At 48.6% G+C, this 23098-nt stretch overlaps 1 protein-coding gene across 5 annotated transcripts in view; it reads right to left on the minus strand.

The window, feature by feature from the left end:
- Positions 1-16678: 16678 nt before the first annotated feature.
- YPEL2 (yippee like 2) overlaps positions 16679-23098 on the minus strand; it is a 32752-nt gene continuing 26332 nt past the window's right edge. For all 5 annotated transcript variants that reach the window (XM_021524890.3, XM_085557078.1, XM_085557076.1 and 2 more), the window contains one exon: positions 16679-21551. In XM_021524890.3, the coding sequence (XP_021380565.1) occupies positions 21462-21551 (90 nt within the window). In that variant the 3' untranslated portion in view covers positions 16679-21461. The remainder of the gene's footprint in view (positions 21552-23098) is intronic.

Consider the following 23098-nt stretch of genomic DNA (forward strand, 5'->3'; position numbering starts at 1 on the left):
CTTCCCGCCTCCTCGCTAAGCCACGCCCCCCCGCTCTCCCCTGAGCCCTCACGGCGCCTTAGGCTGAGGGAATCGCCTCAAGAGTGGCAAAAATCACAAAGTTACAAGAGTGGCAAAAATCAAAAAGTTGCAAAATTTGGAAGGGCCTTCAAATCAATGGGCGGGGAGAACAGGCTGTTCAGATTTATTGGGAATTGCCTCGAAATCAAAGGGCAAGGAGAACAGGCTGCTCAGATTCATTGGGAATTACTTCAAAATCAATGGGCGGGGAGAACAGGCTGCTCAGATTTATTTGGAATCGCCCCAGGAATGGCAAAAATCACAAAATTACAAAGTACAAAGGGTTGGAAGGACCTTGAAATCAATGGGCGGGGAGAACAGGCTGCTCAGATTTATTGGGAATTGCCTCAAGAGTGGCAAAAATCACAAAGTTATAAAATGCGAAGGGTTGGAAGGACCTTGAAATCAATGGGTGGGGAGAACAGGCTGCTCCAATGTATTGGGAATTCACCCAGAAATGGCAAAAATCACAAAATTACAAAGTACAAAGGGTTGGAAGGACCTTGAAATCAAAGGGCGGGGAGAACAGGCTGCTCAGATTTATTCCGTGACAAAACTTGAGCCTTAAGTGCACACGTCAGTGTCCTGATAGAACGACCCTGATTAGGAAAAACACATGTTTTAAAATCTAAGGGACAAGAAACAATCTCGAATTCTGTCATAAATCAGAGTAACATTCTCTTTCCATAGGTCAGCTAAATGTCACACTGTGTCACATTAGGCTGTTACACAATATTGAACAAAACACAATTGTACACATAGAGAAAACAGTAAAATATTGATAAACAAACCTGCTTCACCAAAGCCTCTTTCTTAGAGAAGAAAAGTTCTTTGATCTTTTTATACTTTCAAGCCTTATCAACAAGATATGAGACTCAATGAGAAAGAGAGAGCAGCCAACAAGTTCTAAGTGATGTGTTAGAGAAAACAAATTACTTGTTAGAATTTTAAAATATTAGGGTTGGACATGCTTCAGTGATGTCAGACCTAGGGCCAGCTTAACAAAGCTGTGGGAAAAAAAAAAAGAAAAATGATCCTTCTGGTAGCAGACACAAAAAATGTAGAATTTAGGGGACATCTGGTAGAACTCCCAGGATGTGGAATGTGGATAAACCCAACTCAGCCCCAAGTGGGTAAAAGGTAATTCTGGTAATTTAGTGACCACCGACCCAAGAAACCCACTGACCCCAGAGAGAAAGACTCAGCATGGCACTAATTAGCATCAGAAGCAAATCATTAACCGATAGAAGATAGAATGCTAATTAACGAGTGGACTGTGCGACTCGGCGGCAAATGAACACCGATTCCTTTGTGTGCCAAAATGTGTAAAAAGTTTTGATGGTTGGGGTGCCTGCTCTGGGAGGTTCACCCAGGCTTGGCAAGGCTGAAGTAAATATTCGATGTCCCTCTGGAATGTGCAGGTATCGCCTTGTTGCACTGAGGGAGACAAATGGGATTTTTAAGGACATTAATAAGCTTTTAAGGACATTAATAACCCCAAAACTCCCTGTGATGAACAAATGAAGGCGCTGCAGCTCCGCCTGTGAGTTCACAGCAGACCTGAAGGTGGCAAGCACACAACACTGAACACACACCACCCGCAGCCCAGCTTCCCCGTTTTCCCCAAAATGCGATTTTTTTGGTGTATTTTGCCCCTAGCTCAGTGCTTGCTCCCCTCACACGTTGTTGTTTCACCCTCCATTGGGCTCCATCACTGAAAAAAAGCCCACAATAAATTTGGTGTCACACCAAGAGCAAACTCAGGCCACCCACTGAGTCTGGTTATCCCAAATTCCCTCAATTTTTGCCTCTGGCACAATGGGAGAAATATTTCCCCACTAGGAATGTGCACTTTAAGGCTTGGAAAATATTTCATCAGTGCCCAGTGTTGCCACCTTCATCTTTGTCTAACCTACAAATAATTGTTTAGTCTGCCAACAACCAGGCATTGTAAAATCTCACAATAAGCTGATTTGTGACAATCTGACAAAAAAAAACCAAAAAACAGTGGCATGTGCCAATACATTCTATGCTGTTACACCCCTTTATGGAAAATATCATATTTATTGCCTCACCATTTACTTACGTTGCCACTGGTAATTTACAGTTAATGGTGATCATATACCCATTTGAAACTTCAAACTCATTTCACTTTTTGCTGTGTATTTGCCAAGAAATATTTAATGGTTTTAATAGGCACGCATTTATGTACACACACTTGCAGTCTGCATGATTTTGTTTAAATCACATCTTTATTTTGGCAGACATGGGGCTAGGTAAGGTTTTTCAATTATTTTTTTCTTCTTCTTTTTTTCTTTCTTTCTTTTTTTTTTTTTTTTTCTGTCCTCCCAGCCTGGGAATATTAGATTTAGTTTTAATCAACCCCTTTGCAGTCTTGAACTTTGTCCTCCTGGAATACAGTGCCATTGATTGAAGGATTTCCCTCTGCCTAATAAACATTAATGAAGCACGCTTTATAATTCCCTTGTGATCTTATCTCAGTTTCACAGATGGGGAAAACAGAAACAAATTAAGGGGTCTGCACACACCACAAATCAAAGGCAGAGCTGGGGGAAGAACCCAGGAATCCCAGCACAATTCCCTGCTCCAATAACTGAGAAATGTGCTCCCATCCCTGCAGCTGCTCTGGCAGTAACTGTGGTGCACAGGGCAGCATTGTTACCTTCAGGCCATCCAGGAAGACTAAAATTGCTCTTTTTCCTGAGGTTTAGCTCCCCACACAACTGCAAATTCTGTGAGGTGGCTCTGCTGGATCAGCTGGATTATCCCTCAGGATGTCTTTATTCCCTTCTGAGCAGAGGATCTCTTTTCTTTTCTGATTAGCAGAGATCTAGCAGGATGTGGGGAATATTCCAGCCCCTACTGGTTCACTGTGGGGTTTATCCATCTTTCCCAGAAGAGAAGCCTGATTTCCTGGGGAATTTTCATCTCCTAGCTCTGGATGATGTGATCCATTCCAAATGCCTAAGAAGAAAACCACATGTATTAATTACATCCAGCAAGGAAAGACAGGTAATTGCCTTGTGCCTGGAATCTCTAAGTAGGGCCACTTTCTAGCAGAACAATCCCCGAGCTGTGAGTGCAGCAGAGACAGAAGAAACCAGTGTTCCCTGCAAGCTGCACTCCTGTCAGACACCCAGCAGTTTTTCTGACAGCCAGGATTTTTGTGGCACTGGCTGTGAGTCATTATTGAAGACGTGTTATTCTTAAAACAGAGGAAGAGTGCTGGAGAAAGGAGGTGTTAGACAGGGAAAAAACCCAAACCCCTTTCACACCTCCATCTGCTGCCTTGCAGTGCCTTGCTACCAAACATTTACAAATTGACAAGTTTTATTGCAAATCTTGCTCCGTTTGTTAAAAATTGCTTCTTTTTGAAGACAGGATCAGACGTTTAGCCTTTCTCCCCTACCATGAATATATTTTCCTTGTGTTTAGCTCCATGGAAAACAACAATTCCTACAGTCCAGCCTTCTGCCAGGCCAGCCAGGTTATTCCTAACTGCATTCCCTAAAAAAAACCTGCAGGAAATACAGCACTGGCAGGAATCTGCACTGGTTTAGCTTGGTTTGTTCTGCAGGTGGGCAGTGTCTGGCCAGATCCAAGTTGGGAGTTGCTCTGGTGGAATAAAATCTTTTTGTGCTGGAAAGGGATTTGCAGTTCTCTGCTGAGAGCCCAGCTCGGCTGCAGCGTTGAGAAGCTCCTCAGCCAGGTCTGACCCAGCTAGGCACAAAGGGTGACAGAACTGCCACAGCAACTGCTCATCCTCTTGGTGGTGACCACGCAGCCCTGCCCAGCTCACCCCGAGGCTGCTCCCATTCCTCTCCCAGCTGCTCTGGAGCCGTGTCTGCACATGGCCAGGACCTGCAGTGAGTCACAGTCACACTCTCAGCTCTCTGTGCCCCAGTTCTGCAAACCTTTCTGCACAAACATCATTGTATTCAGCAGAAGAGACCTGGTGTACTCACTGCAGGCCTCGGCTGATATTCTTAAAGCCCTGTTTTCTCTCTAAAGTTAGTCTAGGAAGGGATTCTGTTGATTTACCCCCTCACACATACGCCTGCTTCACCCTTTTCAAATTTAACTCCAGCGTCAGATCTGCAGCTGCTTCCGAGGCCACATCCATGAATGATTGCTGCTCCTGCCAGGTGCAAGCCTGAATAAAAAGGTCAGGGGCTGGGGAGAGGATTAAGCTTTGGCTCAGCTGTTTGCATTCTCACACAGAGCACGGTCTGTCCATCCATCTGTCTGTCAGCCCTCACACACCACCCAGACAGGTGAGGAGCTGAATGTTGGAAACAATTCAGTGACGCTCATACAAAGCCACTAACACCGTGTCTGTGGTGCAAAAAAAGCTCCCCCAGCAATCCTCCAAGCAGCCCTTGGATCAGGGCAATGATCTGTGCAGAAATATAAATGCAGAATGGCATGGGAACAGTCTCCCTGGAGACTGGGGTAGGGCAGATTGGAGAATACCTAAATCTCTAAATGGTGTCTGAGATTTTCATGTTAAATGGGAACATTTTCTTCCCACGCTCACCTAAGGAGACGAAGGGAGGCAGCTTTTGGGCACTTAGCACATACACTGAGAGCTAGCAGGGAAGAAAATCCAGGAGACATGGAGCAGACCCATCCCCCTGGATCTCCACCTGAAGTATTCCACTGATTCAAGGCCTTTTGTACCTGCAGCAGTGAAAACTGTTGGCTATTTTAAGACCTTCTCACACTTGTACTTCTGTTACAACCCATGGGAAGCTTCCAATCTATTTCTGTATATTAGGCATCCTTCCCCCTCTGACTTCCTTATCAAATGTGCAAAACAATCAATAATTCATTTAGGCCCTCCATTCCCACTAGAGTGCACCATGGCTGTGATTTAAATATATTTCTGTGACTGTAGAATGAGCAGATATCCTAAACTACCCTGGAAATGCCCTCTTCACATGACAGCATCTCCGCCACCAAAAGTAGTTTTATTTCTCCAGCTGTTAAATCTAGGACAAAATACTACTCTTTTGTTCTATATTAAGACCATGGAATAACAGCAGCTGACTTCCCAGCCTCTGTCCTCGTGGAAGGGAACAGCAGGATGAAGAATGAACCCCTGGCATGAGCTTTTCTCATGCTAAGTCATTAAGAAAAGCCAGATCTCCTTGATGCTCTCCTGGATAAAAAACTGGAGGTTGCCTTCCCCCCCTTCCCATGGCCCTCACCAGGTACTGTAGATCCAGGCTCACCTGGGATTGCCTTCCACAGCCTTGTTTGGAAGGGCCTGAGGCTCATGTAGCTTAATTAAGGATAAAAAAGCAGGTTTGAACTCTCCTTACCTTCACCACAGATGCTTCTGCACCTCCCAGGAATGCATTCATCCCTTACACCCTCATTTTGGAGGGGAGGGCTGAGCTCCAGGAGAACAAGTGACTTGACCAAGGCTCCAGGAGTCACAGAGGGTGTCCAGAGTGGCAAATACCCAAGAGCCACATCCGCCAGACTTCAGAGATCTGTCCAGACCAAAAACGTACCAAAACTTCTTACCAGAGACAGCCTGGAGACCCAGGGACAAGGACAGAGCCTATCAGAGTGCAAAAACTCCCTCATATTTGTCTGGGAATCTACAGCCTCTCCCATTTCCTCTTGTGCCCCTGTTCAACCTTTCAGTATCATCAGCTCTGTGTGTCCACAACACCCAGCAAGGAGGGCAGAGCAGGAGCAGCCACACACGTCCTGGTAATGACTTCACTTCTTCCACCAGCTCTGGAAAAAAAAAACAAAAACAAACCCAAATCCCAGCTCCTGCATAATTGTGGCTCTGTTATTCACGGATCTTAAATCGTACTCCTTCATGAATTTTAATGTGCAGTCCATTTTCTTTCCACTAATCCTACATTAGGCTGGGAGCCTTTATAGACTGAACATTTGCCCTCCTTCCCTTTTCATTCCCTGCCTGTCCCCAGGCACTGCTGCCCTGTCTCAGCTGGGCTGGCACTGAACTTCAACCAACATGAAAGTGTTTTCTTATCAGATCCTCCAGTTCTGTGCATCCCTGGCAAAAGCAGCAGGGTGGCTGCACAGGCAGCCTGGGAACAGGAGTTCTTTATTTTGCCCATGTTTTTGATTTGGCAATCTCTGGGGTGCAGCGTTGTTTGAGGCAACGCCTGTCTGCAAGTCTGTAGCACCATGCTTTTGTAAATCCCTTTTTCCAGCTAAAACCATCTCCACAAGTCATCAGGAAGGAGTGAAAGTCTTTCAGGAAATTCTCCTTTCCAAGGAATTCCTGATGAGTGGCACACAAGAGCAAAGCACAGACGGTTCCACACCACCACGAGCTCCGAGATGTTGAACAGCCCCATTTTAAATGATATTTAGGTTAAAAACCAGACAGGACTATGACATACTCCCATATCACCTTCTGCAAAATGCAGTTTGAGCCTGTTCTTTCACTACTAAATATAATAATTTGTTCAGCTGAAGTGATGCTTCCAAAGGGAAGATACCCAGACTCAGTTTGGGTAGAGGAGGAAGCCACCATTTCCCTTGGAAACCATCCCTGAGGAATCATTCTGCCAGGTCTGCCCTGAGGAGTGGAACTTACAATAAATTGAGGCAAGATGCTCTGTTTGTGTTCAATTGCTAAGAATATCTCCAAGCCAGCCCTTCCATGTGTCTCACAGAGCCCTTATTAGATGAAAAAGAAATATGGTACAGTTCCCAGCTCTAAAAATAGGAGAACTTTGATATATAAATGCATGTTGAAGACCTGGCTGGCGCTGCCTACAAATGTTCCCAATTGCCTTTAATTCCACACCACTTGCAGAACCAGTGGTAATATTTCTTTTCCAGGATATCCAGACCATACCCAGTGTTGCAAAGATTCCAGCCCTGGGGACAGTTTGTGTGCCACCAGTACAACAGGCAGAGGCAGGAATGAATCAGGCTGAAAAATCTAATTTGACTTAAACAACGCTGACCCGATGAGGAGCGAGGAGCCTGAACCAGGCCTGCAAATCCCATCTGTTTCTTATTTCTATAACGGGCGAGCTAAAACCCTAAATCCACACAGCTCTGAGCTTTGAAACCAAATTTTGCAGCTTGAGTCCATTACTAGCAAATGATGACTGCTAGCCCAGCTCCTTTAATTGAAGGCTGGGATTTATAACTCAGCATTAAATGAAGGAGATGTATTGCAGGGTGACTAAAGCTAATCCAGGAAGGCATTTGGAGACAGAAATTCATGGATTGGTGAATAAATTGGCCCACCTCTTTGCTCCCCATCAAATTATTATCAAAACACTCATGGTTAATGATGTTCTGAGGGTTAACTGATGTTTTTGAGAACCCCTCGATGCTACTCAGCTGTTGGGAACTAATAAAACCCTGCAGTAACTCTCTTAGTTATTGTATTGTTACAGTTTTTTGCTGGGTTTTTTTTCAGCAACTTGATGTCAGGAAAAAATCTAATCCACAAAGCAAGCAGCTTTTTAGCTTTGTGAAAAATAAAAGTGAGCATATTCAGGAAAAAAAAAAAGTCTGGTCTCTGTTCTTTAATTCCCAAGAACAAAGCTGGAGAAGGCTGGTCCCCGAGTGAGGATGGAATTTGGAAATTCCATTCCCATTAGTGCAGAGCAAACCCCTTAAATATATAATGGCTCAAGGACAATGTGGATTGGAAAAATAAGCTTGGAACTGTAAGGAACCTAATTATTTTCCATCCATCTACCTTCACACTGAGCCCCAGGGTTTGATGGTGCCCTGGCTGCTGGGGCAGCCACTGAGTTTTGGAAGCGATGCTCTGTTTATAGCATTGCAATTATTCTGTATCAGCCTTTGTTTGGAGAAGAATCCCCTGTCCACCCTCACCAATGGCTTCTTCTGATCTCACCCAGCGTGCAGGATTTCCTGAGCACATTAAATGCACTCTTCACTCTGCCTTTTTAGTTTAGCCAAAGATTTAAGGACTTCAGCATAAGAACGGTGTGTTTGAACTGGATTTGCTCCCTGACAGGCTGGTGCTGTGCACTGTGGTCCCTCCACGTGCTCCCAGGCACGAGGGGAGTGCTTGAGCTGCTCACTCTTGAGACTTTTTTTGGGATGAGAACCTGCGAGGGTGGTGAGGAAGCCTGACCCAGTGTGGCTGCCACACCCCTGGAAGTGCTCAAGGCCAGGTGGGACAGAGCTCTGAGCTGCCTGATCTTTATTTAAAGAGTCTCTCACCGTAGAGATGAATGAGCATTGTAAAATCCTCAGCACAACCAGATTTCATTCTGCTGCAGGACACGTGAGCAGCACTTGCAGCCACCTCGTCCCTTGGACAGGGTGAGGCTGGGCTTGTAATTGCAGTTGCTGTTTGCCAGAGTGGTCCATTTTCATGGCAGGTTTAATTTTACTCTCTAGTGCTTCATTTGTTTCTGAACTTACACAGAGAAAACCCTGCAGAGCATGAGGGAGGGCAGGCTGGCAGTGCAGGGCATCTGCTCCCCTGCTGCAGTTCCTAGAGGAGAGGAGGTTAATTAGCAAATTGTAATCAGTGCCTTGGAGAGATCAGCACCTGAACACCTTTTAGAGGGTACTGTGGGGTGATTTTGGGGTGCACACAGCTCATTAAACCCATTGCTTAAACATTCAGAACACAATGTCAGCGTGGACATAAAAGAGGACGCCTCACTACCCCTGTCCACTTCTCCAGTTCTCCAGACTTTGCTTCCCCTCTCAAAAAAACATGTGGGGAGGAAATGGAAAAACAGATAGAAAACTCTCACTACTGAACTGCAAAACATTTCCCCCCTCATTCAATATCATCCATTGAGCCTAAACTAACTTACACCTGTGTCAAGCACAGCAGAAGTGTTTACAAACAAACCTCTAAAGCAGCTGTGTGACCAAAATTTCCCTCAACCAAAAGAATTTTCACCCTCAGACTCATCAGACACGTCTGAGACAGACGTAATAACTCCCACGGTGCACACTGACAGCCTGTTACTGATTCTCCATAATTCCTTCTTTGTGCCATGAAATACCATCTCCTCTATCTAAAGCAAATTGATCTTTCCACCCGATCGATTTGACAGATCTACCATTTAGTATTCAACGAGTATTTCAGGAATAAAACCAGTTTGTGATGCAGACACCAGGAGCTCGTGCTGGGGGCTGGCGTCTGCATCAACCCCAGGTCTCTGGAAGGCAGGAAAAAACCCCTTGGAGCAGCTGCTGCCTCTGCTGTCTTTATCATAAATAAAACACATGCAAGAACTGGAGAGATAATCAGGGGAAAAGCAAAATATTCTGGTCAGGGTGTCTGGGAGGCACAGGGTGGGCCCGGAGGGGGATGGATCAGCTCTGGAAGAACCTCCTTGGGCTCTGCAGCTAAACTGTGCTCGCTTAATTAAACATTTAGAAGGGAAAGACCTCAAACTTACTGGAAGGAGCATCAGCAGTGGCTCAGAGGGATCTCCAGCACAGCTCACCAGAGATTTGGGAATGCTGAGGTTTTGGGGATGGTTTTCCAAGGAACCCGGGCTCCATCCCGTGGGTGACAATGACCCCGCTGCCCTGGGGTCCTGCAGCGGCCGCGGCTGCTCCTCGGCAGGAGGCAGCTCCCAGCCTCACCCCAATTAATCATCTCCTAATGACTTTCTGAACCGGGAGGATTTCCTTAATTACACCACGCATTAGACTTTAATCAAGAAATCAATTTTTCACACCCCCCCTAAACCCGCGGGTGCGGGGAGGGGCCCGGAGCATCCCTCGCCCTGCGCAGAGGGGAATTATCAGTGGAATTTGGGAGCTGTGCGTGCCAGGGCTCCTCACCAAATCCAGCTGGAAGGGATTGAATGAAGATCCCTGGGCTGCCCCGTGCCTGTGCCTGCCCAGCCTGCACTTTTCCCGTGTGTTTTCCAGCCACCTGACACAGATGCCAGGCACCGCAGGCCCTCGTGTGCCAGCTTAGCGCCCGTGTGCCCGGCTGGACCCGCTGCGAGGGGATTTGAGTTTGCTGCAAAGTGGCTTCACCCACTCCCAGCGAGACCAACACAGCCCCTGGGGCACCTCCTGCCTCTGCAAACCCTCTGGAACGGAATAGAAATCCTGGGGGAGCTGGGATCTGCTCCAGTGTGACCCTGTGATCCGAAGGAGAGAAGTTAATTCGGTATTAACCTCGCTGTTCTGTTCCACTTTTGAGGATGCTGCAAGGCTGAGTGCAGCAAAGGCTCCCTCTGAACCTCCTGCCCACTGGGGAGGACTGATGGCTGCTCCTGGCCTCATCCATTTCCTCTTTCCCTGCTTTTGTTGGGATTCACCCCAGCCCAGCAGCTCCTTGCAGGGGGACCCCACGGGATCCCTGGGGTCTGGGGGTCCCACCCCAACCAGCAGCACATTCCCAGCAGGGTTTCACAGCACAGCATGGCTCAGGTTCTTCACACTTGATGAATTACTGGGTGGGGTTTCATTCTCTCCCTTCTGACAAGCTCTGGGTGGCAGAGCCAACCCCAGCCAGTTTTATTTTTTCTGGTTCCATCCTTCCTCCCGTCACTCCCAGCACAGATGACGAGGCTGCTGGGACGGGGCTGGGATTGCCAGTACCTGCTGCCTCTGCGAGGAACTAAAAATAAAAAAAAAAAAATCTGCTAAAAATACTGAATGATCAGGGAAAAAATGCTAAACCCCAGAGATCCCCGTGGACTGCGAGGATTAATTTTAATTTCCCTTTAATCCGGACACAAATTTTGACGTCACGGCTGGCGGGCACGGCTCAGCTCCATGGACAGAGCTGGAGCTCTGCTTCCCCGACTTTTGGGTGCACTCCAAAGGAAAATGGACACACGACAAGCAGGAGGCCACAGGGTTCAGAAATGTGTCCTAAATCCCGTGGCTGCAGCTCCCAGCGTGTCCTTCCCCAGCTCCACACTCAGATCCAGGCTTTGTTCCTGCCTACAGCCAATTTTGGGGTGCTCTGATGCTGTACCCCACTCTGAGGAAGCGCAGAAAAAGGGACCAGAGGTCCCAAATTACAGCCTGGACTTCTGAAAAATAAGATTTACCAATACTCTCCACTTTTAAGGGAAGGAAAACAGCAATTTAATGGGAGCGAGTTAATTTGTGACCTTCCAGAGAGACAACAAAATTAATTCCTGGAAGGAATTACTCATCTAAAGGAGCAAAGGATGTTATGCACCCAAAAAAACCTCTGTGAGCACACAGCTGGGCCCTCCCTGCTCTTTTCTTCTCCCACATCCCCACAGCAGGGGGGCTGAGCATCCTCAAACAGAAACTTTGCTCCCAGCTTCCCCTCTGATCAGATAATGCAAATATATGCGTGAAAAATTTACATACAGAGCTGGGTGTTGGGAGGAACCTCCCTTAATTTCCAGGACAAGCCCAGGGTTTGGTGCTCCCTCCATGCAGCAGCTAAATTTGGGGATGGAAGGAGGCAGGAAGACATTTCGGGGTCCTTGGGCAGGAAGGGCTCAGCCTCAGGAATATTTTGAGCTCTGAGGTCTGTGAGCAGACAAGGGCTCATAGTTTGAGGTGTGATTTATGTGCAGCAGCACATAAACACCCAAAACGGGGTCTTTAAAAACACCTCAGACTTCGCCACAATGCTGCTGCTGTGGGGCTCCGCGTGGAAAAAAAATACGGAAAATGAAATGTAAGCAATTCCTTAAAAGCTGCTCCAAATGTTCTTTGAGTCCAGGAGTGATCAGAGAGGCAAGTCAATGTTTTCCTGGAGAGGAAACGCTGCTGTGTTTACACCTGGTGCTGTTTGCTCTCAGTCCTGCTCAGTGTTTGCCCAGGGCAGGATGTGGGGAAGAATTCAGAGTTTGTGTGGAGGAAGCCCTGAGGTTTCGGGAGCTGTGAGAAATCTCTTTACTGGGGTGTGTTTCTGTGACTCTCAGACAAGGGGCTGCTGTTGGGCTGGGCAAGGTGGATAAAAGCCAAATATTTAATTCAGGAGGGCCCAACCTGCAGCTCTGATCTGCAGGACTCTTCCACGTGGTGGCTTTGCTCTGCTCTTTGGGAGGATCCCCCATGGCTGCCTTTAAGATTTCTTCCTCTCAGTGCTTGAAGGCACCTGACCCAAAATTTGCTGTTTGTGCCACCCTCCTGTGGCAGCGGTGCTGGGTGTCACATCATCCCCATGGCTGGAGAGACCCATGGGAATAGAAATGAGCCCTGCCCCTTCCCTGCTGTGTCTGTGCAGGTTAATGCATCCTCGAGATCCCACCCAAATCCTGCAGCCTCGGGTCCCTGGCACAGCCACTGCTCACTCAGCATGGAGCAGAGCTCACCCAGCCCAGGGTGGGCATCTCCCCCAGAAAAACTTACAAACCCCTGAAAATGATGGCCAAAAATGGAAATATTTCCCTGGGATGTGACAGGATGAAGACACTGCCGGCTCCCTGGTGTGGGTGTCACGGAGCTGAAGGTGTCCACCAGCCTGGAAAGGAACACAGAGCTCTCCCCTTCCCAGCACCCAACAGCTGCCAAAGGTCAGGATTAAACTCCACAGACCTTGGCAAGGGTTTGTGCAAAGAAATCCCCTCCAACACGTCGGGAATGTCGGGGCTGAGCTTCACCTCCTCTCATTCCTTGGAGCTCGGGGTGCTTTGGCCAGGCAGAGCAGCCAGGGGACAGGGCTGGGCTCCCTGTGCCACCAGGAGCTGCTCCAAATCTGCCCCCACGAGCTCTTAATCAGCTTCCACCTGGGATTAGCTCAAACATTCCCAGCCTCTGGTTCAAAATAGCTTTTCTTGCTTGTGGGCAACTAATCCAAAAGGAGCCCTGTCCCCATTAACCAGCAGCTCCAGCGAAGGGTGGGGCTTTCCTAAGGCTTGGAGCTTGCCTGGTTCCCAGAGAGTTTTGGATTGGGAACCTGGGGCATGGAATGAACGAGTTCAGAGCTGGGCTCTGATGGAGGCTCACGGGAGCAGCTTCAATAAAGCCAAGCAAAGCCTGCCCTGGTCCAAGGCAGGTACAAAGAGCACAAGAGCCCAGTTTGGGCTGAATTATTTGTATTTTGGGGGAAGCCGGGTTTGGCACAAGGTATTTCACTCAGGAGCTCCCAGACCCTCTCCTGCTGACAGCAAATAGAGCAAAAAAAAAAACTCCCTGTGCATCTGAGGGATGAATTGAGTAAAAAACCCTTCTGTAGGATGGATCCCCAGAGCAAAGAACTGCTGAAAACCCACGGAAAAAAAAAATCCACTGCCACAGCACCCAGAGGAGCAGGCAGGTTGGGAAGGGACGTGCAAGCAGCCACATCCCCGAGTGCAGCTGATGACGTGGCTGTGATTTAATAAAGGACATTATTGGTGCCCTGCTGATGGCTCCAGGCGCCGGCAGCGGAGCTGGCTGGCTGCTGGCAGCTCCCAGCCCGGGAGAGCTCGTTCCCACCAGGCTTCTAAGGATTCAATTCACCTCCACAAGCCTGCAAAAGGATTTGCATCAGCAGTCCCCCATCCCAGCTTCCTCCCGCTGCCCCCAAAACCGGGCACGCGGAGCCAGAGCAGCTCAAATCCCGCAGTCAGACAGAAATCCCACCTCAAATTAAAGACAAGGCAGCCTCCACCCTTCAGCCACTTCATTTCCTCCCCGAAAAACCTGCTCCCACCTGGCTCCTTCCCACTGAGCAGAAAAACCCAGCTGAGGTTCCAGCACTCCAAAAAAAGCTTCCCCTCAGCAAAAAAAATATCCAGAAACCATCAAAACCTGGGAACTGGGGGAGGCACAGCCTCAGTGGCCTCTCAGCCATCACTCCTGGTGTTTCCCTACCCTTTGCCTCATCGGCAGTGATTGGGATGTTGATGAGCTGCCCTGGGGGAGATGAGTGTCCCTTGTCTGTCAGAAATTGCTATTGACTGCTGAGATGTTCGTTTTTTGTGTCCTCAGAGCAGGAGTTGTGGCTGAGCCCCAGTTTTGTGTCAGGAAGGCTCTGCTGCTTCCCCCTGGTTCAGGCAGCATCTGCACCACAGTTCATCTCGAGGCAGGAAACTCCAAAAAAGAAAAATCCTTGTGAGGCAGAGATGGAGCAAATCCCTCATTTCCACAGGGTGAGCCATCTGCCAGCAAAGGCACTTGGCAAAGATGGGGAACCTACGTCAGAGGCTGAACCCTCCCGTGCCCCAGCTCCTGCAGCGCCAGGGCTTGGCTGGGAGAGGCCCTCTGGTTCTGTCTGAAACCTCCATAAAAATAGCACAATTATGGGAAAATCCTCGTCCAAGTGGAAAAGAAAACACCAGCCTGGCTTTCACGAGGAAGCAGAGCTCTATAAAAGCTCTCCTATAGCATTTGCTGTTCCTGTCAGGCGGCCAAAGCCTCGCCCAGAGCCCTTCACCCAGGGGCACAGCTCCACAGGGCGAGGTCAGGCCCCTGCTAAAGGATTTTATGATTTTTTTTTTCCCCAGCATTTCCCTTCACCTCATCAGAAGTTTCCATACGTTGGGAACAAACTTCTGCAGGAGCCTTCCCCGTGGAGCAGCGCGGGGCAGCCCCCGCCGGGAGCAGCTGCTTGGTCCCGAGCCATAAATAAAGGCCAGGCTGGAAAAGCTCCATGGGTTTGGGGTGTTATTTTTCACAGAAGTCGAGCTGGTGATGTCTGTCACCCCCTGTCCCTGCTGTCCTTCCAGCAGCCTCTCCCCACATCCCCCAGTGCCTGCCCTGACAGGGCTGATCCCCTTTACACACTTGGGGTGCCCTGACAGATGGAAGGATTTAATCCTGGAGAGGTTTGATTAAAGGTGCCCATCCCTGGACAAAGTTTCTTCTCACAACACCCCCAGATTCCCCAAAAGAGGGCAGGACTCTGTGGTTTTTGGAGGCCCCATGGAGAGGGGTGGCAGTGGGGCTCTGTTATTCCCCCCAGGGTGACCCCCAGGTGACATTTCCTTCGTGCCTGGCTCGCTTCTGTGGGACATTTCTCGGTCAGCAACAGAGAACGGCCTGGGCTCTATTTATATCCCACCCTGGAGCTGGGTAAAAATAAAAATAACGCCGGCGTGTTTGGCAGCCTGAAGGCTCTACTGTAAATCCTCCCTGTCCGAGAGAAATCCCGCTCGGAGGAGCCGCTGGGAAAGGAGGTGCTGGGGAAGCCCAGGGGCACCCGTGAGGCTGGACCCGAGTGCAGGAGGAAAGGGATGGGGTGAACCTATGGAGCAGCAGCTGGCAGCGTCCCTGTGTCCCAAAAAGCTGCCTGGGAAGCAGAGCAGGAGTGTCAGATTGCTCTTGAACCGGGATTAAAGGCCACTGGCGCTGCTGTATTTTTAGCTTTGTGATCATCCTCTGAAAAAAAAAAAAAAAAATCCCTCATTGTGGCTGGTGGGATGGGAGAGGAGTTGGGAGATGCCCCAAGCTCGGCCCTGCCGCTCTTTATAGCCCGGGGGAGGTCACAGTGACCCCTGCAGCGCTGTCACCTCGTGGGGACTGCGGATCCCTCCCTCCATCCATCCATCCATCCATCCATCCATCCATCCATCCCGCCATCCATCCCTCCATCCCTCCCTCCATCCATCCATCCATCCATCCATCCATCCATCCATCCATCCATCCATCCCGCCATCCATCCCTCCATCCCTCCCTCCATCCATCCATCCATCCCTCCATCCATCCCTCCATCCATCCCTCCATCCCTCCCTCCCTCCATCCATCCATCCCTCCCTCCCTCCATCCATCCATCCCTCCATCCATCCATCCATCCATCCATCCCTCCATCCCTCCATCCCTCCATCCATCCATCCATCCATCCATCCCTCCATCCATCCATCCATCCATCCATCCATCCATCCCGCAGAGCCGCTGCCGGAGCCCGCCGCTGCTGCCGCCTGTGTCAGCTTTACCTGCCGGGCTATTAATAGTCCCACTCAGCTGGCCCGGCTCTAATTGCGGGCTAATTAAGAGCCGGGATGGGGCTGTCCCTCATCCCGATCCGCAGCTGGTCCCTCCCCGCCCGGGGTGCGGGAGCCGCCGGGTCCCGCTCCTGCCCAGCCCCGGGGGTCATTCCATGCGATCCCGGCACTTCTGCACCTCCATCCCAAGGGCCCGATAGAGATTTGGAGGCTCTTCCCAAAGCCACTGCTCAAGGACAGCCTGGAGTTGTCCCTCTTGCTGTCACTCGGATGCTCGTGGTGGGAAATACTGAGCAGGATGCTTTTCCTGCAGGATTTTCCTTGCAGGACTCTCAGCTTTTCCTGCAGGATTTTCCCTGCAGGACTCTCAGCTTTTCCTGCAGGATTTTCCCTGCAGGACTCTCAGCTTTTCCTGCAGGATTTTCCTTGCAGGACTCTCAGCTTTTCCTGCAGGATTTTCCCTGCAGGACTCTCAGCCTTTCCTGCAGGATTTTCCCTGCAGGACTCTCAGCTTTTCCTGCAGGATTTTCCCTGCAGGACTCTCAGCTTTTCCTGCAGGATTTTCCCTGCAGGACTCGTGGCTGGGCTGGTGAGGAGCCACGCACAGAGCTGGGATGGAGAACAAGAAACATTCCCACATCTGCCGGTCCCCTCCCCATCCCAAGGGATTCCCTCTGCCCACACCACACGGGGTTAAAACCTTCGGTCTTTTCCAACGGGGCTGTAGAAACAACGCACAGAATAAAGCAAAAACCTGGACCAGCAGCTTTAGTACTTGAAAATTTTATTTTCTCAAATGAGCACCAACACATATTGTAAATATGACAAACAATACGCCTCCCTCTAATACTGAAGAACTATATACAATGTACAAATACATGAAAAGGTGAAAACCAATTATTTGAAAACAAACAATTGCATTTATGACTGAAGCAAATGACCTGAAAGAATATGCAAAAAAAAAAAAAATTAAAATAAGATCAAAGAAATAAAAATATACACAATTTGTAAACACAAGAGCATCCATAGACAGGCTGGTATTGGAAATATTGTCCTTAGTTTTGTCAGTGGGGAAAGCATTCCCATTTCCTTAGGAAGAACAAAACAAAGGATACACACAGTTGTAACGATGAGAACAGCTTATCTGTGGTTGTACCTTACACAATGCCATTCTGCTTGCATTTAAATACGTTGATTTTTAATTTTTTTTTTTTTTTTTTCTGAATTCAAGATGATTTCATTTCCCCTCTTCTGCTTGCTCTTTTTCACCAGGATTTCTGCAGAAAAGCTCTGTCTAACCTGATTGTTTCTGAGCACTGAGGCCTCTCCCGTGGTGGGAAGAGCTCCTTCCCACTGAGCTGAGCTGGGTGTTTGGTATCCCCTCTTCATCCCAAAACTTCACGTGGAAGCTCCTCCCAAAGCAGGGAAGTGCAGGGAAATAAATGCATGATTCACACACTCACGGAGCAGTCAGAAAAACGCATACAGAGGAAATTCTCACTTGATCATCACGAGAACAGCGGGGTTTATTCCACACGGTTGGTTTTGTTGCTGTGTGGTTTGAAGTCGTGTGCACCAAACCCAGAGGATTAAAGAGCCTGCAACAGTTCTGGAACAGCTCCTTGCTCAGCAAAACACAGTCCAGTGGTTTGTGCTGTTGGTCCACTTTGGGATAAACAAGAGACCAAATGAAATAAAAACAAAGGAGGGTGAGAAGGGGGGAGATTAAAGACAGAAAGGAGAACAAAATAAATGAAATTCACTGCCAAGAGAGGTAAACTTTTACTCTAATTTGTTACGTAGCAGCCTGGTTAAAAAAAAAAAATAAATGAAACAACAACAACAACAACAACAAAAAAAACTCCCCTCAAAAGTAAAACCAAGATCCAAAGATTTGTGGTTTAGGTTAAAATCAACATTGGGCTCAAAACTCCATCCTCCATCCCTGCTGCCCCCGATCTACTTCACTCCAGCCAATCCTGGTGCAAGGGAAAATTCCAGGCCTGGATTCCACAAACCAGGGAAAAGTGGGAGCCCCACTGGGCTCGGGGGGATTCCTCTGGGAGCAGGGGGGATCTGGGCTCCAGGGAAAGCCAGAGGGGAACTGCAGCTCTCCTGAGTCCTGCAGCCCCTCCCAGCCCAAATATCCCCCCTGGGGGCTGCTGTCCCCCTCCTGCCACATCCACAGGAAACACGGATCCACTTCAGAGGACAACATAAATTATGATTTTTTTTTGTTTCCCTTTAAACATATTTTCCAACGAATACAGAAGGAAACGGGATCATCATCAACAACGACGACAACAAAAAAAGTGCTCTCAGGGAGGGGCTCTGAGAAAACAGCACCAAATATATTATTTCTTTAAAAAAAATTAAATATTATTTACAAAAGTATAGTTCACAAGATAACGTCTGGGGGTTATTTTTTTCTGCTTTGTATATATTATCATCTGAATATTTCTTATGAGGGTCAGGATTTCACACCAGACAATCCACCAGAGCAAAAACAATTTAAAACTTACTCAAGTCTGAGCTTAGGGGTAGAGGGGGGGATGTAAACTCTCAAGGGTGCTCACAGCTGCCCAGACACGAGGCTGGACACCAAAAAAAGGAGGAAAACTCGCTGCTGTCCGTGTTTTCCTGAGGATGCTGCCCATGGGAAGCAGCAGCACGAGCTCAGGAAGCAGCTTCCATGGGCCACATCTCCATTTCTCCTGGGAAAAGGCCCCACCTGGCTCAGCTCAGCAGGGAAGTTCTTTGGTTATCTCTGAGTGTGTCACTCTGTGTCACCAGCACAGATCCCAAATTCCTGCCAGCCCCCGGCTCCCAGGGGGAATCAGCAGCCAAATGAAGCTGTTCCTGCTCGCTGGACACACGCAGGAGCTGCACAAGCACAGTTCTCCTCTCCCACCTGGGCAGGACACCACAGCCACACACACTGGGCTCCATCAGGGCTCAGGGCCTGGCTCTCAGCAAGAGACTGACAGGACAAAACCAATTAAAAGCAGATTAAGACCTTGCCCTATTCAAGCTTGGACTGGTTGCCATTAGAAGCCCAACACCTGTGAGCAGTAAAAACCAGCCAGGTCCGATGGGGCATTGTCCTTTTTTGTCCCAAATGAATGGATAAAACCATTTCCACCTGGCAGCTCTCTGGAGCTGGTATTTCTCAGAGCAGTTCTCTGCACAGCCCTGCCTTTTCTTTTGCTTTTTGATCAGCAGTCACTCCAAATGCCAACATCAAACCATGAGCCTTGTGTGCTCTTCTCAACCTCATAGGATTTGGGATGATCCCTTACCTCTCCCAGCTCCTTTAAAGGCTCTGTGGAGACTAAAGAGCTCTTTGAAGAACATGAATTACTTCCCACTAGTGAAAACCCAATAAATTGCCATGGATCCTCAATGAAAGGACAGGGAAATGGCACCAGGTCAGTGCCAGAGTCCACGAGACAGCAGGTGCTGTGGAATTTTTGATTTTTACTGGATTTGTCACTGAGGGAATGTGGCTGACAGAAGCAGAGACAATCCAAAACAAAAGCTGAAGCAATTGTTACACAGCCAGAGCAGAAGGGTGAGGGCAGAAGCCACCTCTGGACAGGTTAGTCACAAATTCCAACCCTGCAGGAGCCCGGCCAACTCCACCTCATTTCTCCAAGGTTGTCAAGAACAGAGCTTTGAGAGAAAAAAAAAAGAACAACCTTTGCTTCATCAGGTTTGGCTTTCAGCACAAGGATCCAACCCTGAATTCCACCCTGATCCTTAAGGAGAATCTCTGTTCCCATTCCCTGCCAACTGAACATCAAATGACTTTTCCACAGCCCCCTGGAATCTCTCAGGGGTGGGGGCCAGTGACAACAGATTACAGCTCCAAAGCTTCTGTTTCATAAGGAGTCACCACCCCCTGCACAACACTCTTTCCTTCTGGATTAAGGAAGATTTCCCCCCATGGATTAACCTACTTGCAAGAATTCTGCCAACAAAAAGAAAAATTCACTCAGGGGGAGAGAAAAAGAACTCAGCTCAACAGTCCTGGGTTATGCACCAGATAATGGCTGGGCTGCTGCAGAGCAAACTCCTCATTTTATTTTGGCCTAACACAGCTCCCCTGCCACACACAACTCCCCTTCCCCACCACCCCCCTCGGGAAGGTGCTCAGGAATCACCAGGGAAAAATTAAAATGGGAAGGACTCCTTGTCCCTTGCAGTTTTGACACCCATATCCACCCCTCAAGGCATAGATCATTCCAGGGGTGGTGGGAAGATGTTTCATTTCTTTTTTTCTTTCCCATTCTCCCCGTGCCTGCAACGGGCTTCTGGGAGTGGGAAAAGGGGGGGGTGATTTGGGGAGGATACCTCAGGGCTTGAAATATCCCCTGTGCAACACAACTGCCAGAACTCGGCTCCCTCCTCACCCCATTTCTGTGCCAGGCTCCCCCCATGGAGCCTGGCATTCAAGGAAAAGGTTCTGTAACAACATTTTCCTCCTTGCACTTGTGAAAGATTGGGAAAACACCGCCAAGGGTGCTTGGGGAGGCCAGGAAATCCAGGGGTGCCCTCTGTCACTGTTTGTCCCCATCCTCCTCTGTGGAATCTCCCCCTCCTTGCCTCGCACGTGCCTTTTTCCACCCTGCCACATCTTCCAGGCTGCAGCTCCAGCCTCCTCGTGCCTGGGGTGGTTTTCTCTGCTCTCTGCAGGGCTCACGAGTCAGGCTTTGGTTTCTCCAGCCGTGCTCCGCTGGGACCTTCGGCCTCCCTACCCTGGAGCACAGAGGAGAGGCAGGGAATCCCTCCAGCCTCCAGGTCCTGCCCCCTCCAACAACGAGCTCATAAACAGCAAACAAAACACAGACTGTGGGGGGAACTGGTTCTGCCTCGGGCTCAGCTGGCTCGGGCTGAGGCTCCGCCGATGGATTCGGGATTTGGAGAGGAAACGCAGCCGTGAGGTAATTTCTGTCCTTTTAGACAAGGAGATATTCCTCTGTCCTTCTCAGACAAGCAGGTGTTTCTCTATCCATTTAGACAAGGAGATGTTTCTCTATCCATTTAGACAAGTAGGCATTTCTCTGTCCATTTAGACAAGGAGATGGTTTCAAGCCTTGCTTAGCCAGGACTGAAAGGAGAAGCACAGCATCACCCTCCGACGGTTCCCACGCGGGCCCCGCTCCCCCACCCCTCTCCCACCTTCTGCCCAAACCTCGGGGTGTTCCTCCCACACCTGGGAGGTGCCAGGAGAGCCCAGGTCAGGCTGGATCCAGCACTGGGCACGTGGAATGGCTGTCGGGCATTCGGTGCATTCTCTGAGCCAACGCCAGAACAGAGAGAGAAGCAGCCAGGGTCAACTCACAAACAGATACAAAGCGAAGAGACAGAGAGACAGAAATTTAGAGGCCAGTCACCAATAAAGATGGAGAAGGGTGTGAAGATGCTCCCGGGTTGCAGAGCCTCTAAATGCATGGAACCAAGCGTTCAGTCACTCTCTCACTCTCGGGTACAATGTTCGGTTGGATGGCATCGCTCGCACGCTGCTGGGGCTGGGCTCCCCTCCACCCCTCAATCCCAGCCGTTGTCCTTGATCATGTGAGCTAGTTCAATGATGTATTTGCCTTCTTTATACTTCTGGCTGCTTTCAAAAGCGTGTTCCTGAAATGAAAGCAGGAGCAGGAGTCAGGAGGAGGAGGTGTCTGGGTGGGAATGGGGTGATGGAGCAGCTCTGGGAATGCTGGAGCGAGTCTGAGCCTTGCCCACGGAGACAAAGTCAACTGCAGGTCTTCCTGCTGGCTCTCAGGAAAATTGGGAGGGAAAAAATCTTAAATCCTGCTTCAGGAATCCTAAATCTTGCTCCTGGAATCCTCCTTCAGGAATCCCAAATCCTCCTTCAGGAATCTTAAATCCTGCTGCTGGAATCCCAAATCCTCCTTCAGGAATCCCAAATCCTCCTTCAGGAATCCCAAATCCTGCTCCTGGAATCCCAAATCCTGCTCCTGGAATCCCAAATCCTGTTTCTGGAACCTCAAATCATGCTACTGGAATCTCAAATCCTGTTTCTGGAATCCCCACTCCTGCTTCAGGAATCCTAAATCCTCCTTCAGGAATCTTAAATCCTGCTCCTGGAATCCTAAATCTTGCTCCTGGAATCCCAACTCCTGCTCCTGGAATCCCAAATCCTGCTTCAGAAATCTTAAATTCTGCTTCTAGAATGCCAAACATCGAGTCTAGAACCCAAAACACTGCTTCTATAATATGAAATCCTGTTTCTGGGAATCATAAATCCTGCTTACAAAATTGCAAATCCTGCTTCTAGAATATCAAAGCCTGCCTCTAGAATATTAAAGCCTGCTCCTGAAACCTTAAATTATGCTTCAAGAATACAAAATTCTGCTTCTACAAGGATAATATTGAGTCTAGAACCCCAATTCATGCCCACAGAAACTTAATTAATCATTGAGTCTAGAACCTGAAATCCTGCTTACAGAATATCAAATCCTGCTTCTGGAATCCTCAATCCTGCTTCTAAAATCTTAAATCATGCTTCACAAATCTTAAATTCTGCTTCTAGCTGCCTTGACTTGCTGGGAAAAAGGAATTGTCAGCATGGCATGTGCAGATTTCTGTAAGCCAATGGCAACTGCTCCTAAAGGCAGGATTTAGGGATCATTGGTGGTAAAATGCAGCCCTCTCCAAGGTGGTTGGGGGATTTATTCAAGTTTGTTAGGAATGAAGTGGTTCTCTCATTGGGAATGGGATGGATTTAATGTGGAAATGGAGTCCCAGGAGAAGATCCCACTCTAAACAGATCTGTGGCCTGCATCCCAAATATCCCAGAGCTTCTGCATGAATTCCTGCCCCAGCCATTTCTGATGCTTTCCTTTTTACAGCTTTTCACCTGACTTAGTGAAGAGCATTTCTGTCCAGAGGCCACGGATACAAAACAGGATTTGTTCAGACACTGGTGAAAATGGTTGGACAAAATGGTGCGGGCCTCCAGAAGCAGAAATTACAATATAGCATTAGATTTTATTGGAAGGTAATTGAATTTTTGAAGAGTAAACAGATAAACTCGTGTTCAACAGCATATCCAGTGGGAAGGACACGGGATTAATGGAGCATTCTGATAACATCTACCAGAATAATGAAAAAATACAGTGTGAACCACAGGACTGCAGCTATCCTCATTTATATTAAATGTC

The sequence above is a fragment of the Lonchura striata genome, chromosome 19 (genome assembly GCF_050655825.1).
Source record: "Lonchura striata isolate lonStrDom1 chromosome 19, ASM5065582v1, whole genome shotgun sequence".
NCBI classification, from domain to species: Eukaryota; Metazoa; Chordata; class Aves; order Passeriformes; family Estrildidae; genus Lonchura; species Lonchura striata.